Source organism: Meleagris gallopavo, chromosome 3 (assembly GCF_000146605.3).
Source record: "Meleagris gallopavo isolate NT-WF06-2002-E0010 breed Aviagen turkey brand Nicholas breeding stock chromosome 3, Turkey_5.1, whole genome shotgun sequence".
Classification (NCBI taxonomy): Eukaryota; Metazoa; Chordata; class Aves; order Galliformes; family Phasianidae; genus Meleagris; species Meleagris gallopavo.
The window spans coordinates 64,437,152-64,460,519 of NC_015013.2; the positions used below are offsets into that span (position 1 = coordinate 64,437,152).

The following is a 23,368-nucleotide window of genomic DNA, read 5'->3' on the forward strand; positions in this document are numbered from 1 at the left end:
TATGATTCTGTGCAGTGTTCGTGACAAATAGCAACACCTTGCTCAGCCAATTCTATTGCTTCAGAGTTCTGTTGATAATTTAGTACCACCCTTTGTAGAACTGTTTCCCCATTTTTGTCTTTCACTGACAGAATTTCACACATCTGAGGGATAAAGTAAGGTAAAGATGTAGCAAGAGACTACAAAAACACTCAGATAAGAACGTTTACATCAGTTGCAAGTGAGGCAAATGAGATTTTTCAAAAAAGAAATACATTCAAAGAACAAGGTCTATTTCAGCTGAAAGTTCTGATGATACTACTCCAAACCTCTCTCCATACTGCCATCATACAGGCTATCCCCATATTTAAGTGGTGCACACTAATCACAGAATTATTTGAATTGGAAGAGATATTTAAGATCATCTAGTTCCAACTCAGTATTATAGACAGGGACACCTCCCTCTAGACCAGGCTGCTCAAAGCCACAACCAGCCTGGGCTTGAATGTCTCCAGGGTAGGGGCATCCACAACCTTGCTGTTCCAGTGTCTCACCAACCTCACAGTAAAGAATTTTTTCTTAACATCTTGTCTAAATCTACCCTCTTCCAGTTTAAAACCATTTCCCCCTATCCTGTTGCTACGTGCCCTTATAAAAAAGTGCCTCCTCAGTTTTCCTGCAAACTCCCTTCAGGTACAGGAAAGCTGCTACAGGGTTCCCCCGAGCCTTCTCTTCTCTAGGCTGAAGAGCCCTAACTCTCTCAGACTATCCTTGGAGGGGAGGTCCTCCAGACCTCTGATCACCTTTGTGACCCTCCTCTGGACCCACTCCAACTGCTCAATGTCTTTCTTGTGTTGAGGGGTCCAGAACTGAACACAGTACTCCAGGTGGGGTCTTGCGAGAGCAGAGTAGAGGGGCAGAATCACTTCCCTTGACCTGTTGGTCACATGTTTTTTGATGCAACCCAGGATATGGTTGGCCTCCTGGCTGCAAGTACATTTTGTTGGTTCATTTTAAGTCTTTCATCACTGGACACCCTCAAATCTTTCCCCTCAACTCTGCTCTCAAAGCATTATTTGCCCAGCCTGTATTTGTTTGAGATTGCCTTGATCCAGGTGCAGGACTTCACACTTAGCGCTGTTGAACTTCATGAGGTTGGCATGGGCTCAACTCTCAAGCCTGCCCAGGTCCCTCTAGATGGCATCCCTTCCCTCTAGCATGTCAACTGCACCACTCAGCTTGGAGTCATCTGAAAACTTTCTGAGGATGTACTCAATCCCACTGTCCACATTACCTATAAAGACATTAAACAGTATTACTTCCAGCACCAATCCCTCATCTTCTTCTCTACTGCATTAAAATTATTTTATTTTTAGAAAAATTGCTTCCCTACAGAACTGCTGTCATTCTCCTCAGAAGGAATACGGTAATATGGTAATGGCTGTAAAGGGAGAAGAGCCCTTTAATTGCAGATGAAGCAAGGGGTGTCACTGTATGTAACAGAGCTGGATTGTATGGCACTTACACTTGGCAATTACACAGTTGGGTGTCTCTGACTAAGGATTAGGGGGAAAGCAAATAAAATAGATATTGTTGCAGGAACCCATCATAGATCATCCAACCAGGATGACAACATTGATGAATGACTTTACAATGAACTAAGGGATATTTCTAGAACAGTTGCCCTTGTCCTTATGGATGATTTCTACTTCCCAGCTTTAACTGGGAATATCATATAACTGATATAAATAGGCTCAGGAGATTACTAAGGGAGCTTACTAGGAAAGGTGCCCTCCTAGATTTGTTACTTGTAAACAGAGAGAGTCTTGCAGGGAAGTGGCAATTTGCAGCCATCTTCGGCCACAGTGACCACAAAGCAGCTGAGTTTCAAATCTTTAGTGACAGGAAAACTGCCACCTTCAGCACTGGATATGGGAAAAGCAGACTTCAGGTTACTCAGGGAACTACTTTGCAAGACACTGCAGAAATCTGTTTCTGAAGATGTTGGTATCCATCAGTGTTGGCCACTTTTAAGAGTCATAACTTAAGTGCAAAGAAGCAAGGGAATTTCAATGCATCAGAAATCAAGCAAGAGAAGATTAAGGCTGGCTTGGTTGAGCAGGGATCTTCTTCACAATCTCAGGTGGAAAAAGAAAATGTACTGACATTAGAATTAAGACTGTTTTTAAACAGCAAAAGGAGCACCAGAGAACACTGGCTCATTACTTGACAAGTCACCTCACAAACAGGGATATTCATAAAGGAGAAACACATAATGCCTTTTTTTGCCTCTGTCTTCAATACTGATGATAGAACTCCAGGGGATCCAGAGGTGAGCCGGAGGAAATAAACTTCCAGCCAACTCTGAAGTTGTGCAGGATCTGCCATTCCAGTTGGATATATGAAAATGTGTGTGAGGGGATTCATAGAGTTCACCATAAAATCTCTTTCAATTATTTTTCAATGGTCTTAGAAATCTGGAGAGGTTTCAGCTGGCTAGAAGTTAGCAAATGTTTTAATTTTCAAGGAGGTCAATAAATACGTCCTGGTAATTACAGGACAGTCATTCTCACTATAGTGCCTTGTAAACAGTATAAAAAATTATCCTGGAAGTTACTGAAAAACACTTGAAATAATGAAGTCGTTAGATCATTATGTGAAAGTCCTCCTTCACTAACTTAACTGCCATTTACACCAAGGTTGTCTATATAGCTGATCAAGGGAAACTAGTGGACTAGTGCGTTTTTTTGTCTTTTTTTTTTTTTTAAATTTCAGAAAAGTTTTTAACACTTAGAGTAGCCTTCAAGGCAAAATGTCCAGCATCCAACTAGAGAAGTTCACAGTATGACAAGTAAACAACTGGTTCACAGGTCAGGGTCAAAGGGCTATAGTAAATAGGATTATACCAGGCTGGCAGCCACTACTGGGGTTCCACATGGCTCAATTTTAGAGCCTGCTCTCTTCAGTGTTTTTATAACTGATCTGAATGCAGGATTCTAAGGGACACTAGGTAAGTTTGTTAATGACACTAAATGGGGAGGAACTGTTGACTCCCTCGGAGGTAAAAAGGCCTTGCAGAAAGATCTTGGCAAATCAGAAAACCAGATGATCACATGAAGTTTAAAAAGAACAAGTGCTGAATTCTGCACTTGCGATGTGTAACTCCATGTATATGTAGACACTCGGGACAAGAGACTGCAGAATAGCTTTGTAGGAAGCCATTCTGACTGTCATCAAGTTGAATCAAAATTAGCAGTATGCTCTGGTAGCCAAAAGGACCAACCATACCCTGCAGTGCATCAGGTCCAACACTGTTAGAACATCAAGGGAAAGGACTGTCCTGTTCTGCACTGGTGTGGCCTCACCTTAAAACACAATGTGCAGTTTTGGGTGTCACAACATAAAGACATAAAGGTATTCTACTGCATCCAAAGGAGGATTATGAAGATGGTAAAGAGCCTAGAAGGCAAAACATGCCAAGAGTGGCCCAGAGAAGAGGAAGCTGAAGGGAAGCAGCATGACAGCCTACAGCTTTTCACGAGGAGAGCAAAGAGACTGGTGGTGATGTCTGCACTCTGGTGATTGTGACTGTACACAGGAGAATGGCATGAAGCTGCATCAGATTGATTATTAGGAAAAGGATCTTCCCCAGAGGGTGATCAGGTCCTGGATCTGGCTCCTCAGGGCAATGGCATGGCCTTGAAGAAGCCAATACTATCAGTTTTAATTTCGGATGGTCTTGCTTAGACCCAGGAGATGGACTTGAGGAGTCTCCTGGGTCCCTTCCAACTCAGGATATTCTATAATGATTTATTCTAGCTGCAACTGAGACTACTTATCTCTTGCTATACATTCTGCTTTACATTTATAGACATGACACATCTTTAAAGCTATGCAGCTTTACCAGTCTTTGTGATCCAGAATCTCCACTTTCAAGTTTTTGAACTAATTTCACTTAGAAAGTAGAATATAATTCTTTCCGAACACTGCTCTTTTTATGATTGAGATATTACTGTTTTTTTTTCTTTTTGGTTTGTTTTGCTTAAGCCAAAACTTCTAATTAATGTGTATTAAAAAGAAAGTGATTAAACTGGGTTTAAAATGACCCAGTTACACTATGGGCTTCAATTAATTGATTCAATTCCTTTCAAACCTAAGTGAGTACAAATCTATACTGTACCAGCTCTAATTGCAATTTGATCATCTCAGAACATTCTATTTAGCATTGACAACACTTAAAGGGCAAAAAAAAAAATAGATATTTCTAATGGCAGGAAGTTTTTTACTCAGCAACAATTTGAAAAAAAAAAACTAGCACAACTGTAAACAGGAAGTTTCTATTTGTAACGTACTGAAAGGTATAAAAATTGCATGTAGCAAAAAAAAAACAAAAACCACAATGTAGCAGCACTCTGGTAACAAAGATACCCTTGGAATAACAGAAAATTACGAACATAAAAAAACAAGCTTTTCTTTTTACAGCTCTTCATTTTCTGTAAAATTACTTTAGTCATTATTTCTCTTTAGAGAAGTTGAAAGAAAATCTTTAAGGTTTCTTTGAGAAGTAAAATGTTTACCTTTATTCTGAAGAAAATGATGAAGTAAAGCAAGAAACAAAACTTGCAATTCATGAATTGTACAGCAGTTTGTTATTAGTAACAAATTCCGGAAAGCACTATTTCAATTTGTTTCAGTAATATTCATCTGCATCAAGTATCACAAAAAGCAGGAACATTAAAAAGCAACAGTTGTATAAAACTTCACCTGGCACACTCTGTGTGCCATCATCAGAAATTCAAATGTGAAGCCACTTCCACTGGGCAGCTCCACGTTTGGTTTTTAAATTGATCCATCAGTCAATGGCATACATATCACAGAAATTCACACTCACAGAAAACCTTAGTAGGTGCAAAAATCTAACATTTCCCTAAAATTAAGCTAAGAAAAACTTGACAAAATTATTCAAAAATGTTAAAAGAGTCTAAGTCTTTGAATTTCAGTCAGTTGAAAGAATTTAATACAAGGAAAATACCTGTTGACTTCAATGAAACACAGAGAATACTTAACTACACCTATTTCAGTTTTACTGATCACTGATAAAACCACAGCAAGGAAAATAGTGCAAAAGAATGAACTTCAGCAACTTTGCTTTTTTAAGAAGCTTTCTCCGCTTCCTTTAGAAAACATGGATGGAAGTTAAGAGTCTAAATTGCGTAAAAAAAAAATCTAACTCAGCTCCATTCTTTGATGAAATTTAAAGGAGTCTCACAGGCTAGCAGCTGCAAGAGTTTCTTAAATTACTTTATTCCAAACCAAGAAGAGTTTATACCAATTGCCACATTGTTAAACAGTAACATGCCTAATATGAATTTCATGAATTCACTATGCTGGTTCCCGAGATTACCCAGCACACTGCAAAAATACATTCATAAATTAGAAAAATGTTTTATTCCCTAGGTAAAAAACAGAAGTTCAGAATGTTACCTGGAGTGATTAGTGGAAAATGTATGATGGGATTTTGATTACTTACATTCTTCAGCTTGATAACAAAAACTAAACAGTGTATACATATATATATATAGTATATATACCATATACTTACTGTGTAATTGAGTTCTGTACGCTCTTTTCATTTAGAGTCATTCCAGGAGGCGGATCATTTTGCAATGCCAATAGTTCTTTTTGTAATCTTTTCTAAAAAGGAATTGTAGAGAATATTTGAAATATTAAGTTCAACAACGAGCACATGCATTTAAGTAAATTTTAATCAATTACCGAAGGTCAAAATTGTTATATGAATCTAGTGTTAAGTACAAAGTGTAATTAAAAGCAGAGAAAGAAGAAAGTCATCTCCGAGAAATCAAACTGCAAATTCATGGGCCTTAAGCTAGGAGGTTTGTGATTACAAAATTTTCTAACTATTACAACAGCAGTAAGCGAAGCACTTTATGGAACAGTAAATGTTCCATAATCACCAGATAGCATCAAATTTACAATTAATTTTCCAAGACCTTAAGAGTACAACTCTACCTTCTCTTCGCTGTTTAAGATAATTCTATGTGGCATTGGTACAAGCATTTTCTTTGTTCTAGGTCATCTCAAAGCGACAGAAGACAAAGCTAACCAGGATTATGTGATTTTGCAGAAAATAAACTACTTTATAACCTTTAAACAACTGCATCTTAAAACCTACAGAATAATATTTACAGAAGTAGTATACCAGTAGGTCAGGTAATTCTCACCTTTTTTTTCTTCTATACAAACTAGCAGAGCTGTCGTACAGAGCGAGCGATATGGGACCTCAGTAAAGTGTTACCACTGGGAATGCTTTCAAAGAGTATTTTTCCTCTCCATAAAACATTATGCAATATGTTTTGTCATTTCCAAGCCGTCCATTTAACGGGAAAAGTCAAGGCTCTTACATATCTTATTCTCCCTTTTCCTGCCAATACTTTCATGTTTTCAGCCTACCAGTCCATTTCCATCATCCTTACAATTCTAGATGTCCTTACATGAGATTTAGAGCATACCTAGCACTAAGGATTACAAAATACATCTCCTTTTGGAGTTCAGTACCTGATTTTCATTCAACATACATTTTTCTTCTTTTTTAAGTGTAGGTTTAAAACAAATTTGTAACTTTGGATTTTTGTTGTTTGTTTTTCTAAACTAATTCTCAAACTAATGTTCCCAATGCTGAATCACAATGTAGAGGTGATTCAATATCTCATTAATATATTTGAAGAAAAAGCCTTGGAACCTCCACAGTTTACATTTTGAAATAACTTCCTACTGAGCAGCCCTGAAAACTTGCTTTGTGCCTGCAGTACAAAAGCTTCTGCCAAACACAGACTTTGAGTGCCCTATTTGTAAGAAATTAAATCATTTTGTTTTGAAGTGAAACATTATGTCAGAAAAGAATTTTAATTAAAGGCTATTATTGCTTTTACCGCACACCAACTATATTGCTGAAAATGCAATAACAACACTTTCATAAGCCTACATAATTTACTAATATAAGACTTTGTGTTCATTTTTCTTCTCCCCAAATGGTAAAGAAAGAAGCTTCAGACTGCCACACCAACTGTATTTAGCACTGCTAACATGAATAAACTGAATATTCAGACAAAAGCCTCAATAAAACAAGCCTCTCCAGAAAAGCAATCCTCTAACATTTCTACTGTGCAAGAAATGAAAACAAGTTTCAGCAAAGAAACTTACTGCTTTGAAACAAGAGAAACCACAAAGAAAAGCTGACTATCACTTCCTATCGCACGTGGAAAACTCCAGGGTACATCTGACTAACAGGAAGTTTCTAGGCACAGCTCCTGTGGAAACGTCAGAAGGGGATGCCATCAGCCAAGAAACCTGGACTCATTCTTCACTCGGAAGAATCTCCCATTCAAAAACAAGTCCTAGCAAAAGGCGCTTTTTCCTTCAGCCTCAGTATATCTGTTCTAACCCCATACCTTCCTCAGGTCTATGCAGGAGTAGGTGTTTGTGTTACCACCATACAGATTTCATGCATCCCAACACTGCTTCACTTGAGAATAAGGTCAGAAGTGTTTTGTTTTTTTTTTTGTTTTTTGTTTTTTTTTCCCCTAAGAGCACCATTTGTTATTAGAGGATTAAAGGACCCAGCCCAAAGCAGCAAGAAATAAGACAGGAGACCAACAGCTGCCATCAGAGATGGCAGAGAAGCTTTTCGTTTTTTCATGGTTCTCTATCAGAAAAAGATGCAACTTCAGCTATATCTATCAGCTTAAGATAACTTCTCTTGAAATGAAAGGACAAAAATACCATTTCGTAATCAATTTCTAGGTTTCTCCAGTCCCCATCATGACAAATCGTGGAAGTGTTAGACAGCTCAAGGTGAAAAAAGTACTTCTAAGGTTTCGTAACTGTTATTCTAGCCATTACAGTCTAAAGATAGAAGCAAGGCAGTCTTTACACAAAGAGAGTGCCTTTTATTGGACAAAATGATAAACAGTTAAGATTTGAAGCTCCGGTGTATCATTTTTTTTTTTCCCACTTGGAAAAGTAAAATATACAATTCTACTGCTCTTTAACACTTTATCAACCAGGCCATACAAATCATTCATAGATTAACTGAAAAACATACCAGGACTCATAATACTCTTTTACCAGAAGTTTTCAAAATTTGTTCTAACAAGTATCAAACTCAGCTACTTCTGCAGACTACTACATGCCTACAGACCTTCTCTGGAAGATGCTATCCAGTACCTTAGAGAAACCAAACCAAAATTCATAGAGGGAATTATAAACTACTAACCAGAACTTATTCAAATATTTAAAAAGAGGGAGCTAACTAGCACTGAGAAAATAGTCTTTTAATTGGCCACTTTGGTCACTCCAGTCCACCCTTTGACTACTCTCACAGTACAAAGTGTTCTCTTTACCTTTCTCTTTATCTTACTGAAACATCTCCCATTCCAATCTGTCTGTTGCCCTTTGGCTTCAAGCTATGAAGAGTCATGGTTAGTTATCCCTGTTGCCCACCCATCCGGCCACTGAAGACATCAGTGAGAACTCCCCTCTGTCTTCTCTTCTTCAGAATGAATAACCTCTTGTATATCATGCAGTTCAATCCCTCATCATCTTGGTAGCCATCTGCTGAACTCGCTCCAGTACATCAGTGTCCTTCTTCTAGCAGGGCTCCCTAAGGACACTATACTAGATATCGTCTCAAGTGCCAGAAAGGAGAAGAACCACATTCTTCAAGCTGCTGCCTACTCTTCATTCTTGCACACAAAGCACAGAATGCAGCTAAAGATAATCAGAAGACATTGAAAACACTCTCTGAAGTTTCTGAAATTAAACACTGGAAAAGGCACTGTTTCACAGATAAAAGACAACTTCTGTGTATCTGAAAGCCATGAATGTAGCAAACTGCTTTTCAGCAACAAAACTGACATTAGCAGTGGCACACATAGCAGGACAAAGGATAACGGATTAACACCTTTTCAACTATCTTAGCCATCTCATTTGTACAATCTCACAAACTTAAAGCTTGATCATTACTAAAGGAAGTCACCTCTTCATCTTTCTACCGTAAGTATGGATCAAAGAAACTTTTAAATACCACTGAAGTTAAAAGCCTTTATTATTTCCCACGTTACCTTACCTCTACTTGTTCTGCTGCTTTTGCAATTGGAATAATTTTTTTCACAGTAAGAAACGCGAGTGAAATAAATTACACCAAATCACTCCTCCTACTCTTCTTACAGGTACAGAATACTGTTTCCAGCTTACTTAAACAATCTTTACTAAACAGACTATTCTTTAACTCTCATTTTTTTCCAAGTATTTCATTTTTGCTGCTAACTTATTAAATATGGAATACACATCCATGTATATACAGAAACTTGACACTCAAAAGCAGCCACTTTGCTGAAGCCTCACAGCTGCACAGTTGAAAAGAATGTTTACTCACTATATTTTCATGCATATATCCCACGTATTTGCCTTCACCATGTAGCAGCACAATGCTTTTACTTGCATTCAGAGTGCATTCTGCCCTGGTTTCAGCTGGAATAGAGTTAATTTTTTTCAAAGCAGCAACTAAGCAGCTATATTTTGGATTTGAGATGAAAAACAGTATTGATAACACACTGATGTTTTAGTTGTTGCAGAACAGTGCTCACATAGACTCAAGCTCTTTTTTATTTCTCACACTGCAATGGCAGCGAAGAGGCTGAGGCACAAGCATTAGGGACAGGACACAGACAGGACAGCTGGTCCCAATAACCACAGGGGTTTTTCACACAACTCCTGGTCAGCAGTAACAGCTAGGGGAAAAAAAGAGGGGGCAGTGGTGTTTGGAGTTACAGTTTATGATTTCCCAAGTGACCCCTATGCATGACGTAACTGTGGTTTCCTGCAAATACCTAAATGTTTATCTGCCAATGCAAAGTTGCAACTGGATTCCTTATGTGCTTTCCTTAAATGAAGCAAAAGCTTCATGTGCACTGCGTTGGCCTCACAAGTTCTCATTCTACATTTCCAATCCTTATCCCCATCACACGAGGGTATGAGTGAGCAGTTGCATGGGATCTAACTGTCCATTCTGTGTGGTTAACTCACAGCAGCATTGTCTAGAGCCTCAAAGGAACACTGGTCCCTACAGTTAAATACATCATAGGTTTCCCTACTGAATCCTATTTTGTTCATTTTAATCCTCTTTTCAACTGCAGCTTCTCCATTCGTTGTCACTTTAGTATTTTCTTAAAATTCCAATCATCTCCAGCTGATAACAGAAAGCATGGTAAACAACACAGACTGCCTTCAAAATACCTTTTGACAGGTCCTGTCAGCTTGACAGAACAAAATTCACTTCCTCAATCAGACACTCATTTGAAACAGAGTAATTTCACTTCAACCAAACTACAGCTGTAATACCTTTAGCTATTTCTGTAGTTGGGACACAAAAAAAGAATCCATTAATTTATATCACATTTTTCTTGCTGACTCATTTAAAAGTTACAGTAACACAAGTCAAAAAATATTTACATCATGAAAAAACACCTACCGTTCCACTTTCAGAATAGTTACTACACATAAAAAGAATAGAAATAATGCGAGTTCAACAAGATGGGGAACTACAGGTCTGTCTGACCTCAGTATTGGGGAAGGTCATGGAGCAGACTGTCTTGACTGCAATCGTGCTGCATGTGAGAGACAACCAGGGGATCAAGCCCAGCCAGCATGGTAGGTTCTTTAAAAGCAGGCCCTGCTTCATCCACCTCATCTCCTTTTATGACCAGGTAACCTGCCCAGTCGATAAGGGAAAGGCTGTGGATGTAATCTACCTAAACTTCAGTAAAGCATGTGAGTCTGTTTCCCACAGTATCCTGGAGAAGCTGGCAGCTCATGGCTTGGACAAGTGTACTCTTCACTCGAAAAAATTGGCTGGATGGCTGGACCCAGAGAGTAATGGAAAACAGAATTAAATCCAGCTGGTGACCAATCACAAGAGGTGTTTCTCAGCAACTGCTACTGGGGCCAGCCCTGTTTAATATCTTTATTGATGATCTGGGTGTGGGGATTTAGTACACCCTCAGCAAGCTTGCAGATGACATCAACAGGGAAGTCAGTGTCAATTTGCCCGAGGGTAGGAAGGTCCTACAGAAGGATCTGGACAGGCTGACTGATGGGCTGAGGCCAATCCTATGAGCTTCAACAACACCAAGTGCTAGGTCCTGCATGTTGGTCACAGTAACCCCATACCTCGCTACAGGCCTGGGGCAGATTAACTAGAAAGAAAATAGAAATAGCGCAGTCAGCAGGACTAGGGAGGCAATCATCCTTCTGCACTCACCAATGGTGAGGCTGCACCTCGAGTACTGTGTTCACTTTTGGGCCCCTCACAACAAGAAAGACATCGAAACAGTGAAGCATGACCAAAGAAGGGCAATGAAGCTGGCAAGGGTTCTGGAGCACAAGTCTTATGAGATGTGGCTGAGGGAACTGGAATTGTTTAGACTGCAGAAGAGGAGGCTTAGGGGAGACCTTATTGCTCTCTACAGTAACCAGAAAGGAGGTTGTACAGGTGAGGGTCAGCCTCTTCTCCCAGGTAACTAGTGTTAGGACAAGAGGTAATAGACTTAAGTTTGCCAGGGGATGCTCAGGATGGATATTGGGAAAAAATTCTTCTCCGAAAGAGCGGTGAGGTACTGAAACAGGCTGCTCAGGGAGGTGGTGAATTGCTGTTCCTGAGACATTAAAGAAAAGGGGACTTGTCGCACTGACTGACATGGTCTAGAGCTGTCAAAGGCACAGGTTGGACTAGATGATCTTAGAGATCTTTCCCATCCTTAATTCTATGATTCTATGATTCGTCCTTAAAAACAGCCAAAATGGATGTCCCAGCTATGTATAATTTATCTATTTACATAGGTCACTCCAAAAGTAATGCCCCGTATTTATTTCCGTGGAAACAACAACAGATACAAAGAATACAATAATACTGTTTGATAGAGCACATACCCAGCCACAAAACGCTAATTTTCCACCTGTCATCGCCATTAGTAATGCATTTTCACCAGCTCATAAGAATCTGCACCAGAGGAGTCAACCCATTCTTGCCACCTCTGAAAAGCAGCACCCACCACCTCGCTGCGCAGTTTCCATAAATGTTCAACAAGCATTGATGAATGTCAGTGGGTGTCTTTCCCCTCCCCATATGGAAGAACTCAACTGCACACTTTTGCTTCACCCACACTTCCATGTCAGACACCATTTTGTCAGATCGCTCCTCTGCTGCCATCTGTTGCACAACAACATGTAACAGAAGACTGGTGGGAAGGTTCAACATCTGCTGCATCCCTCAACATTCACTTCTGCCATCATAAGCCAGCATAATAAAATTAGGAGGCATTACTTTCAGAACAGCCTTGATACTAGAGACCATTTGGTTCAGTGATTTCCAGAAGTCATCCTTCTAGATGAAAGCAGAGGAATAAAAAGTATTTATTACTTGGAAACTCACTCAAAATAATTCCCCCCAAAATTATCAGAATCAGATGTTTAAACACTTAAACAAAACCAAAAAACACCAGTCCAAACAGTTGAGTCCTAGTGGCTGACAAAATATCCAACACCAAAAAGCTATACAATCTGTCCTATCTTTGGCACGATTTACTGCCTCATTGTAATTAAGCATCCACGTCATCTGTTCTTTGCTTTTCTTTTCCATTACAGGTTCATTCCTTTCTTTATCTTCCTTTTATGCGATGAACAAAAATATTTTCAAATCCAGTAATAAAAAACAATGCACCGTGGGTAGATTTCACCCTTTCTTTTATAGTGATTTTCATTACACTTACTATATTTTTTTCCATATGGAGACAGAAAAAAAATACTAATTTACAGTGGAAAGCTATGAACTTGTAGCACTTTGACACTCAGCAGTCCTTCCTCATTTGCAGGTCTCCAGCTGTGCTGTAAAATCTAAAGTAAATATCATTATTACTTTTTCTTCTTTTTTGTTTGTACCACAAACCAAGTATATCATTCTTTTCATCGCATATTGAGATGCTTTCAGCATCTCAACCAGCTCCTCTCAGTCAAAACACAGCTAGTGCAGCTACTCACTCCCACAATAACCTCCATCACTCACTCAGATGATTTCTATACATTTATGCACTCTTGGGATTTCTGATTGCTGTACTGTTCATAAGTTCATCATTCCAATGCTTGTGCTAATCCATCATGTCATATAGACATTCCCATCCTGCTTGGCCATTTTTGCTTTAAGAAAAAAAAAATCTGATTGCAGTAAAGGAGTTACCTACATAAAAGGGGAATGAATGAAAGATGCACAGGCAATCTGAAATTGATAACTTCCTTATTTTTGAGAGGATTTTATGCTTAAGCATTTTTTAATACAACTTCCAATTAAACAAAACTAAAAAGGATCATATTGATAAAACATTCACTACCTGAAGAAAAAGGGAAGAAAAGAGCTGGAAGATCAGAAACCTGAGAGTAGATAACATCAATCTTTTAGTTAAAGAAATAACCAGCTGCAAAAGGCAAAGAGTAACAGCACAGCCAGCAGTCAACATGAGTACTTTCACAGAGATGGAAGCCTTTGAAACCAACACTACTTAATTCACCTACCTCTACAGGAAACAGCAATTCAAGGATGAAAACAAAGATCATAGCTTAACATTGGCCCAAACATCAATTCCAAAATGAAGTTTATTCAAGTAATTAAAGTTACTTTAGATAGCAATGGCTTGTATTCTACTGCTAATTCTGTCAAATAGGATTTGTGCAACCCTTTCTGTTATCCTCCACAGATTTTCTTGTGTGTCAAACTCGTAAGACTTCTCAAAGCATACGGAGCCAAGAATAAAATTAACCGGGTGCAACAGAATTCTTGCCAGCTTCTTAGACAGCTGACTTTATCATTTCAATCCAGAAAGATGGCAGCCACTGTCTGTCACAGTTCAGGTTTAAATTTATCTCCAAAGCCAGTAGCTTCTAGCACCCTTTGCTAGGCAAAAATATACATTCTTCTTTCTCCAACATGGCACGTCTTTCTTTGCCAACTCTAGAAGCAGCTCAGCAGCATCTCAAATACCACAGCCACATTTCTCACTTCTGTTGATTCCTGAAGAATCACATAAAGAAGCAGAGGCAAGGCAGAATGATATAGAGATAAATGTGGAAATAGGAACAGAGTGGTAGCTTAAGATAGGAGATTAAGAAGGTGGCAACGTTGGGCTTTCAGAATCCAGCTCCTAGAATCAGCAAGTTTGATGACTGCACCATTAAGCCAGATGTTATTTATCACAATATCAGGTGTCTATTTCTAGTTCTAAGCCAATTATCACAACAGTTCCACCCCTCCTTCACAAAACTGGACACTAAAGAGAGTTAGAAGTCTCTCCACAAAGCTATAAGAAAAAAAGAATGTAAGAAAGTAAGGTACCCTTAGCAATAAGGGTCACGACCAACTATTAATACAGACGCTGTTGAGAACTATTGAGGCAGCCAATTCATACTGTTTCAATTAAGGTACTGGACCTCATAAATGGAGTGGGCAAAATACACATACACTGTTATATTAACAGTAAAATATTAATGCCATAATGCAACCAAGTTCAATAGCGTGTCCTCCTTATCTCCTCAGAGCTGAATATATTGTGAATACTTCACAAAGGTAAATGATACAGAAAAATAAAGCTGCAGAAAGCTCACTGCATACCTTCAAACTTCTGCAATTCTTGAATATTCTACCTCCCAGTACTTCAAGGAATGTCACATAAGATGTGCAATTCTTTAAATGGGTAAACTGAAAACTAAATAATGAGCTTAGTCAAATACTCTCATCTGTGAGCAATCTTTCAAATTGACTTGAAATTTCTGGAAGAGAGAAAAACCGAGCTGACTAATCCAAGAGGAGTTTCAGTAGATAACAGGACATAGTAAGGGCAGCTAGAACAATCCTCTCTAGCACAATAGAAAACTTAAATGGAAAATGAGTATATAGCTTCCTTTTGTTTCTGCTGGAGGGAGTGGTCCACTGTCACACCTTCTTTTTCTCTAACATAAACTGGGATGGGCAACTAAACTGCAATGTGGGAGCCTTTTCACCTTGAGAAGTAGAGAACTCAATAGCTGTAGTCAGTTAAGTGCTATCATAAGGAAATGGAAAAACTAAACTAAGAAATCTAACAGGAACTTTGAAATATGACGCACCAGAAAGGATGGGAATCTTAAAAAATCTGCAAGTCATTTTTGTTAGAAATCTATTTCCAAGCATTAGAAATCCCCTTTCTTTAACGTGATGATACATGAAAGGGGTAGCTCTCCAAGGCCACACAGTCATATACTGTAAATGCAAATCTTAATCTAGTTTTGAGACCTGCAAGGAAGAAAAGCTAACTCATAAATAGAAGTTAAAAATTAATCCCCTAAGTGCTCCAGTCTTCTGCTTTGTGTTACAATCCACTGCATCTCAAGAGAACCTAACAATATTTCTCCAGTAACTGCAAACTATTATCTTGCACATCTAAAGACTTAAAACTGTCAGCACAAAAGCATCCTGTAATGAAGTTTTGGGGAAAACAAACAAACAAACAACAACAAAAAACAACAACAAAAAAAAACAACGTTACATTTTGCTTTACAGGCTTTCATCTCCTCCCTCCTTCAAATTACAAAATATTTCATGAAAACACCCTTTTTGAGTAGGAAAAGTTTTAACATGCAAGAGATGTGCTCCTGCCTTGAATGAAGGCAAATGGTAACCACGTACCAGAATAGCTGTCACTAGGCTGTAACAACTCTGTTGTGACAACACCACCAGGCTGTTTCATAAGCAGAGCTGTTACAAGTCTGCTGGCACAACCCACTAGCTGGAAACAACAAGAGCAGTAACAACCCTACTTTCAGTATTTTGGTTCTTCCATTCACATATTTCTTACCGAAAAGCATCTCGGATCTCAAGGGATATGAAGTTCAAAGCATTGGAAAAATAGCTCTGCTTGTGAAACAAAGCTTCTATAGGAAGAAAGAGCAAAAAAGCCACAGCAGAAACAAACACACATTATTAACAGTGTTTTAACAGTGCTGCTAACATTATTAGCAGCAACATTATTGCTGCAACTGCTTCCAGGTTACTCTAGTTAGACATCCAAATTTAAATACTGAAAGCTCTCTCACAGAAGAGAAAGCAGTAAAGATTAAAAACAGACACAGCTAATACTTTTTTTTTTTATAACTAAAAATCAAGCAATCAATAGAAAAGATGCAAAAGACAGCTACTGCAAACTAGAAATCCTGTTTCCTAACAACTGGATCATTCAAGAAAGCCCCAGCAGACTATATATCCCATTATTCAGGTGAAATCATTTGGCCCAGACTCCCAAACCCACAAGCCACCCAGTCACTTGACTATCACAATCCTGGGAGAATTCTTTCTAATCAAAGTTCTCATGTTAAGTTTTAATCAAGGCCCAGAGGAGGAAGGAAAAAAGATGAATTGTCTGATGTGCCCAATTAGAGCTGCAGCTTCACACTGCAAAGTTGCTTCACAAAATAATACGTCCATAACAAAATAAAGCAGGATTTGATTTTTAAGAATTGTTTTTCAGTTTGATCTATTTTTGGCTAAATATTAGGTTTTCAATCTGTACTCGGATGCAGAAGCAGATTAGTCCCCTCCTTCTTATTTCTAATAAAACATGTTAACATCTGGCAGCCCTGTTCCACGTTATTCTCCCAGACCAATCCATAATTCAAGTCCCAGAAACCAGGCATTTTGCACATTGCTCTCTTCTTAAGGGAACCTAAAGGCAGAGCATGAAGAAGTTTCCACCTATAACACTTTCTTATTCTGAACATTTTAGGACCCCACTAGGATTGGGGAGGGATGGGCGAGTGGTCGTGCTGACCTCTCAGCTGAGTAAACAGGATATTTTCTTCATGTGCTTTACCAAGATATTCTAAAACAAAGCAAGAAATACTGCATGCTGTGGATTTCTCAATATTTGACCAGGAGGTCAGAGGAACAATTTATTCCTCTTCTAAAAGGAATAAATAGTACAATTGACTTAGTGGCTAAGAGACAACATCAACCTTAAGTGAGAACTACAAAACAATTAAATAGAAACCAACAACCACACACAAAGCCACTCTGCACACCACAGCCTGAAATGCTTTTTGTCAGCTAATCCCTTTTTTGACACTAAACTTCTCATTTTAAAGCTAATTACATGAAATCCATCGATGAAGAATAAAACTGACAGCTAATAATCTGCTTTTTGAATTGATTCTTCAAACACACCAATGCCCAGGAAAGCCCCACATGGTGCTAACAAGTCCAACAAATAATTCAGTCTTCAAAGGACGTTATTTAGCCTGCTTCAGTTAAAGCAATGAATTTACCATAATAGCATGGGTTGGCATAACGAGGACAACCAGGCAATTTCTTATAAAGAATAATCATGATATAAGGCTGGATTCTAAGAAAAAGGGAAAAAAAAAAAAGCCTTTTGGAAAAAAGAAGTTGAAAACAGCAAACTATAATGAGATTTATATATTCATCTAATCCATATCATTAAAATAGGACAGGGAGGAAATTTGGGAAGTCTCAACCCATTCAGTTCCTTCATTCCTTCTCTTTATTGGCTGCTATTTTCAATCAAGAAGAAATACACCAATCTATACAAGTAGCATAGAATTCTACGAAGATTTTTATTCCATTATTTTAGAGACAATACTTGCTATACTCTGGTAAACTTAACACATTAACAAATATACAGGACCTTTTTCATGAGGCTAATAAAGCAATATTTTTATGAGTTGAATAAAAATATGACAACTTTGGTTTTGTTAACAAACAGTAAAAGCTCTTGTTAAAACTGTGTACAAAAGGCCAAACAGCATCCTCAATCACATCAACAATCACCACCAAAATAAGTCTCAGTAAATCATGTTCTGCCACCATTCCCTTCTGTCCTTTCTCACTGAACATTGAATGGCGGTGTTCCCTCCCCTTCTTTTTGTCCTCTACATTAATACTCTGCTTTAATTCCAGTGAGAAAGGTGACCTCAGATGGAGGGAGGCAGGTGACCAAGGAAGCAAACAACCTGCAAGATTTCAGAACACCTTTTGAAAGCCCTCAATTCTTATAAGCAGGCAGAAGGCAGGTTACTTGACCTGCATTCTACTGCAAAAGGTTATTTACTGTCTCTATAAAAGAAAAAAAAACACTTTAAAATTACTCTTTGTTTCAGTTTGCTTTTAACTTACAACATTGCCTCTTCTGTCCATACAAAGGGCAAAATGCAACCCAAAGTACACAGCTGTCAGTCCTCTGCTACTTCACAAAGATGCAGAAATCTTTTGGAGTAAAAGAGCTCCATCCTCACTACCACCAACCTCAGCTTGCAAACTCCTTGAAAGCTCCTCTTTTGAATGTGAAACAAGGCTACATAAGAGATAGGATCGTCATAGCAAATCTATCTGCGCACAGCCGTAACAATGGGCAGGGTTCATGGAACTTGTGCCTTGCCTCTTTCATATTAGATGGGGTAATTTAACCACTTAACCTCCTGCAGTATCACCAGTACGGCCCATACCTGCGTAGTGAAGAGCGTTTTGTCTGGAATTCTTTGCCTGATGGATTTTCACCAAACAAATAAGTGCTTGATCGCCTACCTTTTGCTCATTATTTCAGCTAAACTAAGCTGCTTTGGCTTATTATTTACAAACCCAGAGCTTTCCAAGGGCACAGCTTAGCAAGACAACATTCCCTGGCTTTTGCAAATCTATTGTCTTCTCTCTTCTCCTTCTCAAGCCTAAGAGCAGGAATAGAGCACTACGAGAACAAACAAAAAACGTCCACAATCAACTGGGATAAAAGTTCTTCACTGTAAATATCTGCATGCTCTTATTTTACTAATTTAAACAATACACACATTGATGCAACATCAATGCTCAAAATAGCAGGTTGAAAGCTTTCATAGCTTTCCATACTCCAGCCATGCAGTTGGCCTATTTGGGAGACAAATCTGCTGCTAGCCAGGTATATTAATTTCTAGTAAACTAAAGTCTCCCATTGCCTTCTATTTATAAAGGGAATTCTTCTATTCTAACCCACAAATTCTGCAGCTGCTGCACAGCTAAGTATTTCCCAAAGCATTTTATACAGGTGTAGATACAAAAACAAGCATGTGAGATTCCTTAGGGCCTAAAAGAATTTTTGTTTTGTTTTTACTGAACTAATAGCTGTGAATCTTCAATGGACTTTCAACCCATTTTAAGTAGTTAATTAAAAAAAACATTAAACAAACTCATTTTGGTAAAACAAATACAAATTTTACATTTATCTCATTCCGTTTTGGCTGTAAGCCCAAACTAATATGCCCCCTCACAGTAGAGACTGATAACTGAAGGTTACACAAAGGACTGGCAACCACTCAGTGGACAGGAGAAATGCTTTTTACTCTCTGCTCATTCTGGTCTCAATTGTGGTATCTGCATCTTCTAGTTTTAATATTTTATTATCATTATTATTTAAATCTTCAACGGTATTTTACCAAAGGCACTACTATTTCACATAGTTACTACCAGTAATCCCACTGTGCTTACATCTCAGAACTGGTTATATAGCTATAGCATCTACTTACTTTATTCTCATTTTTAAAATACTTAATTTAAAATAACAGAAATAACATTCTGTGCTGTGACCTCCAACAGCACAGGAGGAGTGTGCGACAGCACTGAAGTTCCACTCAAATTTAAGTCTTACCCATCAAAGTTCTTACTCTTTTCTTGCCCCCTTCCCTTCTCTCCTTCCTACCCACCTCACTTTTTAAGTTCTACTGAATATACTTTAGATTTTTTTTTGTCCTCGACAAAGCTGTCAAACAGACAAAAACACAATTATTTCCAAATTATTAAATAAAACCACTACCAATACCAAAGAACTCTTGAACAATAAGCAATCAAAAAAAATAAGCAATCAAAAAAGCTGAGATCAGCTGGAAACAGAAACTTCCACTGAGATTACAGGAGCTGGTAATGAACAGAAGCAATGAAGTTAAAATGAATGCGGGCATATTCCAAATGTTATATTTTCTTACATTTGGAAAACAAGCAGCCTATTGCTTTTACAGTAGCTCTTTGATTTTGATGTATGCATGTATTTTGATGGTGGCCTCACAGCAGGCAGTTTTCAAGGACAAAAAAAACCCAAAGTCCTGATAAGACAAATGCGTGCTGAAGGCCAACAATCTACAATCTTTACTGAAGTTGCTTTTGTCATTAATTACATTAGCTTTGAATTTAATCAGTTTTAAATACTTAAAGGTACAAGCCTCGTGTGCTTAACATAATGAAAAGACCAGAGTTGATAAAATACACAGCTAAAGCAGTTCCAATAGATGTGTTCGTGAAAGCCACTTAAATGCATCCTGCCACAACTCAAAGCTTCAAGGAATTCAGCATTAAGAATGAAGAGAAGTAAAACAGGAATAGTTAAGACCTCAGTGTTCCAGATATGGTGATCTTCCAAGGTTTAGATGCAAACAGTTGATACTTGTGGGCTTGGGAAAAGGCACTGACTACTCAATACTTAGCACAGAAGTTATATATTTTACATTATCTCTAGCTTTAAGACTAAACATACAATGCCAAATTTTCTTAAGCAAGTTCATTCAATTCACTTGCTCTACAGTAATCACAATTTTTCAGTTTTTTTTTTTTCTTCCCTTTTTCCAGGAAGAAATTGCACAAGTTTGGACTTTTATGAGAAATTCTTGGGGAAAAACAAAAAAAAAACCCACACCATTTGCCTTGAGGCAATGAATCCAGTGAATCCAACAGCAAATTAGACAACGCTTTGGACGATAGAGTGCTTATAAAGCAAGACAGAGGATCTCAGCAACACTGACTTCTATTATTCTAGCAGAAGCCTTACAGTAACCTACCACAACAGGCATCCAGCATAAACAAATCATAGAACTTCAATATGCACACAATGACTCATACTCACAAGTTTTATGAGTTACAACTCATCAACTGAGCCACAGTAGCTACTCAACCTGAGTAGCTACTCAGGTTGACCATGGCAAAAAGCAGTGATTTGACATAGTTTCAAAGCTTTCCTTCTAGGATGGCTATGTTGCTTTAAGCTAAACACAGAAATTTCAGTGACTACCTAAAAACAATGATCAAGGGCATTACATCGTTGTACAAAATTACGGCAGCTTAAATAAAGTCTGAAATGTCTTTTAAGTACCAACGGACCATCCTTATCAAAAACACCAATGATGCTGCCGTGACAGTATGGAGACAGACTTGCGTATTAAATGTTAGCACTGATTAATTGAATAACGCTGAATGGAAAAATCACTTGGAATTACATGCAACAGCTTCTGTTGTTTGTAAAATGTTCTTCATTAGAAGAATTCAGAGCCTTCATATCTTGTTCATCAATATAGGTGTCCAAAATTGGGAAACTTATGTCTTTACAGTACACAGGTTTAGGTTTCCCACTTACTCAAAACAACAGTTCCTAAGGAATTTCTTTTCCATTCTTCTAGATTTTTTAATATAGCAGAAGTGAATGGCTAAAATTGAGAAAAAAAGTCATTATTTCAGATTCCTATAAATAGTAGGATGTAAACTAACAGAAAGAACTCTGTAAATTTGTCTCATCAAAAGACAAAAGAACAAAATTTAAAGTATAATCTTACAGCAACTATATCTAAAACAGAATCAATTACATCATTAGACCTACTATAGCCATGTTTACAGGAAGAGAGTATAACCTCTACACAACCGATCTTTGAGACAATATTTATCATTCTGTATCCTAAACAGCGTCACTTTTTGTAATCACTATTTCTCTTTTTCAAAAGGGATCAACAGGAACAAGGGTGAGGCAAGCTGCAGAAGGTCATTTTATAGGCCAAACACAGCAGCACAGCCCAGGCTTACAGAGGCCCATAGAGTGCCTCCCTCCTTCATGTTTCAGAACTGTTATTTCCCTATGTTGTTTTTCACCCCACATCGCTTCATAAAAGGTTCTGCTTCATGAATGACTGCCTCAATTCTGCACTTGAGGTTGTGAAGTTCAACCATAAAAAAAAGCATTACAAAAACGCATCTGCCAGACTAAGCTGATAAATCAAAGACGCATCAGACTATCTGTCTAAAGTACTGCTAAATCAAGAACATTCTGTACAGTATGTTCAAGTGCGTTCAAGTTCTTGATCCCATTTCATTTCAATAACTCAGAAAGACAGACGGTTATTTTTATGGCACTAAAACATCACCAGTAGAATTTTTACCCCAAAAGATTCACTGTTCTGACATTTTAACTCTCACTAATACTAAAGCTGGGCTATCAGGACAATTAATCTGATTATTTCTACACTCCAGGGTTGTCCAATTAGTAGAGACAAAAAACCAAACAAACAAAAAAAACAGAATGAAAACAAGAGAAGAAACAGCAACTGGAAAAAGAAAACAGAAATATTCAGTCATCTACATTTAAAAACAACATGGAAAAAAATTAAGGTAAAGCAAAGCAGTTACAGGTAAGGTAAGAAAAGACAGAGACTACAGCCACCAAACCAGCGATCCTTTGTCCTGGGCACGTCACAATAAATCCCCATCTACTCCGAACAGCACGCAGTGAAAGCGATCCATTCTCGCAGAGCAATTTCTACAGCTACTATTTAAGACTCACTCCTTCGGAGCAGGTACGAATAAATAATTCAGCTGGAAAGACCTGTCAAGCAGCAGGGTGTTTCACGCCACCCTACCTCCAGCAGCCCCATCCATCCATCCATCCATCCAGTTAAGCCAAACAAGACGCCGGCCGCCCGCAGGACCGAAGCCGCATCACGATCTCGTTTAACACAGAGGGGACAACAGGGCCACGCGGATTCGAGCCCGCCTGTCGCAGCCCCCACCAGCGACAGTTACAGCCCCAGACAGACGGAGCCCTTGCCCCCGTCCTTGCCACCGACCTGACGGGGTCTCGACGGGATGCCCCTGCGTTCCCCCCGCGTCCAGCACACCGCCCGGCTCCCCAAACCCCACCAAGGGACAGGAGCAGTGCCGAGGCCTCCCCTCTACGCCCTCACCTCACCTCCGAGGACCTTCCGGGTCGGGGCCATCCTCGCTAGGCCAACGCAGCTCGCTCCCTGAGCCCTGCTCCCCTCACCTTTCCCACAAGGCCGCTGCCCTCTCACTTTCTTCCCTCTCCACAACAGGGGTCCGGGCTCGCTCCTCGGCTCGCCCCTCAGCTCGCCCCAGCCCTGCCGGACTCCTCTTCCTCCTCAAGCGATCCCGTCTGACCCGCCGCTCCCCTCGACCGCCCACACGACTCCCCCAGAGCGC

At 38.9% G+C, this 23,368-nt stretch overlaps 1 protein-coding gene across 2 annotated transcripts in view; it reads right to left on the bottom strand.

Moving 5' to 3' along the window:
• UBE2W (ubiquitin conjugating enzyme E2 W) overlaps nucleotides 1-23,259 on the bottom strand; it is a 34,742-nt gene extending 11,483 nt beyond the window's left edge. The window contains exons 1-2 of one of the 2 annotated variants that reach the window (XR_004159285.1): nucleotides 23,113-23,259; nucleotides 5,582-5,673 (exon numbers count right to left, since the gene is read on the bottom strand). Coding sequence is in view for 1 of the 2 variants with exons in the window: in XM_003205124.4 (XP_003205172.1) it covers nucleotides 5,582-5,673; nucleotides 23,113-23,145 (125 nt within the window). In the remaining variant the exon portion in view is untranslated. The remainder of the gene's footprint in view (nucleotides 1-5,581; nucleotides 5,674-23,112) is intronic. The other variant, XM_003205124.4, reaches the window with a different exon arrangement.
• Between the last annotated feature and the right edge of the window lie 109 nt (nucleotides 23,260-23,368).